Here is a 1339-nt window from a genome sequence, read left to right on the forward strand (position 1 = left end):
AAATCACGGTAACTGAAGATCATGTAAAACCAAAGAAGAAGAAACCGACGAAACAAAAGATGAAGGTCACTGAGGACGATAAACCAGAGGAAATACCTTCCGAAATAGTCTCAATTGAAGAAACGAAGCCACAAGAGCTGGAGGAGGCACCGTCTGAAGAAATAAAGGTTGCCGAAGAACAACCTACCACTGAGGTTGATGAATTCGAAATCACGGTAACTGAAGATCAAGTAAAACCAAAGAAGAAGAAACCGACGAAACAAAAGATTAAGGTCACTGAGGAAGATAAACCAGAAGAAATGCCTTCTGAAACCGTATCAAGTGAAGAAACAGAGCCCAAAGATGTGATAGAGGAAGCACCGTCTGAAGAAATCAAAATTACCCCAGAACAACCTCCCTCCGTCGTTGAGAACTTTGAGATCACAGTGACCGAAGAGCTTGCAAAGCCAAAGAAAAAGAAACTCGTCAAGGAAAAGAGCAAAGTTCTTGAGGAGGATAAACCCGAAGAGGTACCTTCTGAAACAGTCGCTGAGCCAGTAAATGTAGAAGAAATCGAATCGAAGACAGAAGTGAAAGAAGTTATTGACGACAAAGGTGAAGTCCAGAAACAGGTAGTGAAAAAACGCAAATTAAAACGTCAACAAGGGTCAAACGAGGATGTTATCGAAATAATAGAGGTTCAAACAGGCGACCAGCCTGAAGCGGAAGTTACCATTATAGAAACACCAGCCGAAGATAAAGAAGCAGAGAAGAGCGGTAAGCCCAAAGTTCAGAAAAAGAAAGTAAAGAAGGTCAAGCAGGACGACTTACACGACTATATACAGAAATTGATTGAGGAAGAAATACCCAAAACTGAATTAGAAAAATATGAAAAAATCGAATTCGAAAATATTCCAAAAGTTAAAAAAGAGAACGAAGAACCTTTTGACATTTCAATCGAAGAAGAAACTCCTAAAGCAGTCGAAAACCGGGAACCGAAGAAAAAGACTAAAACTAAGAAACCTCAAGAGAGTGTAGAGGAACAGCCTTTGGCCGAAGTGCGTGTTGTGGAGGAACATAAGGAAGAAACCGAAGCAATATTGCCAATCAAAATAATCGAATCAGAGGCACCCGAAGAACCAATTATTATAACAGAAGAAACTCCAGCTGAGGTTAAAGTTGAAGAAATTGTAGATCAACAAGGAGAACCAATCCAGCAAGTTACCACCAAACGAGTACTTAAAAAGAAAGAAAAGGGCAAAAAAGACAGCACTATAAATATTGTAACAGTTCAAGATGACACAAGCCCTGAGGTAACTGTCATAGTCAGCGAAGAACCAGAAACAGAGCCTATTGCTCC

At 40.1% G+C, this 1339-nt stretch overlaps 1 protein-coding gene across 1 annotated transcript; it reads left to right on the forward strand.

Moving 5' to 3' along the window:
• Nucleotides 1-6: 6 nt before the first annotated feature.
• Nucleotides 7-1339, forward strand: LOC118732775 (titin-like; the record flags this gene model as incomplete). The annotated part of the gene is given in 1 exon segment (XM_036461889.1): nucleotides 7-1339. A coding segment is annotated over 1 exon segment (1280 nt), but the record flags the coding sequence as incomplete, so codon positions are not given.

Source organism: Rhagoletis pomonella, unplaced genomic scaffold (assembly GCF_013731165.1).
Source record: "Rhagoletis pomonella isolate Grant_MI unplaced genomic scaffold, Rhpom_1.0 Rhpom_scaffold_27885, whole genome shotgun sequence".
Taxonomy (NCBI): Eukaryota; Metazoa; Arthropoda; class Insecta; order Diptera; family Tephritidae; genus Rhagoletis; species Rhagoletis pomonella.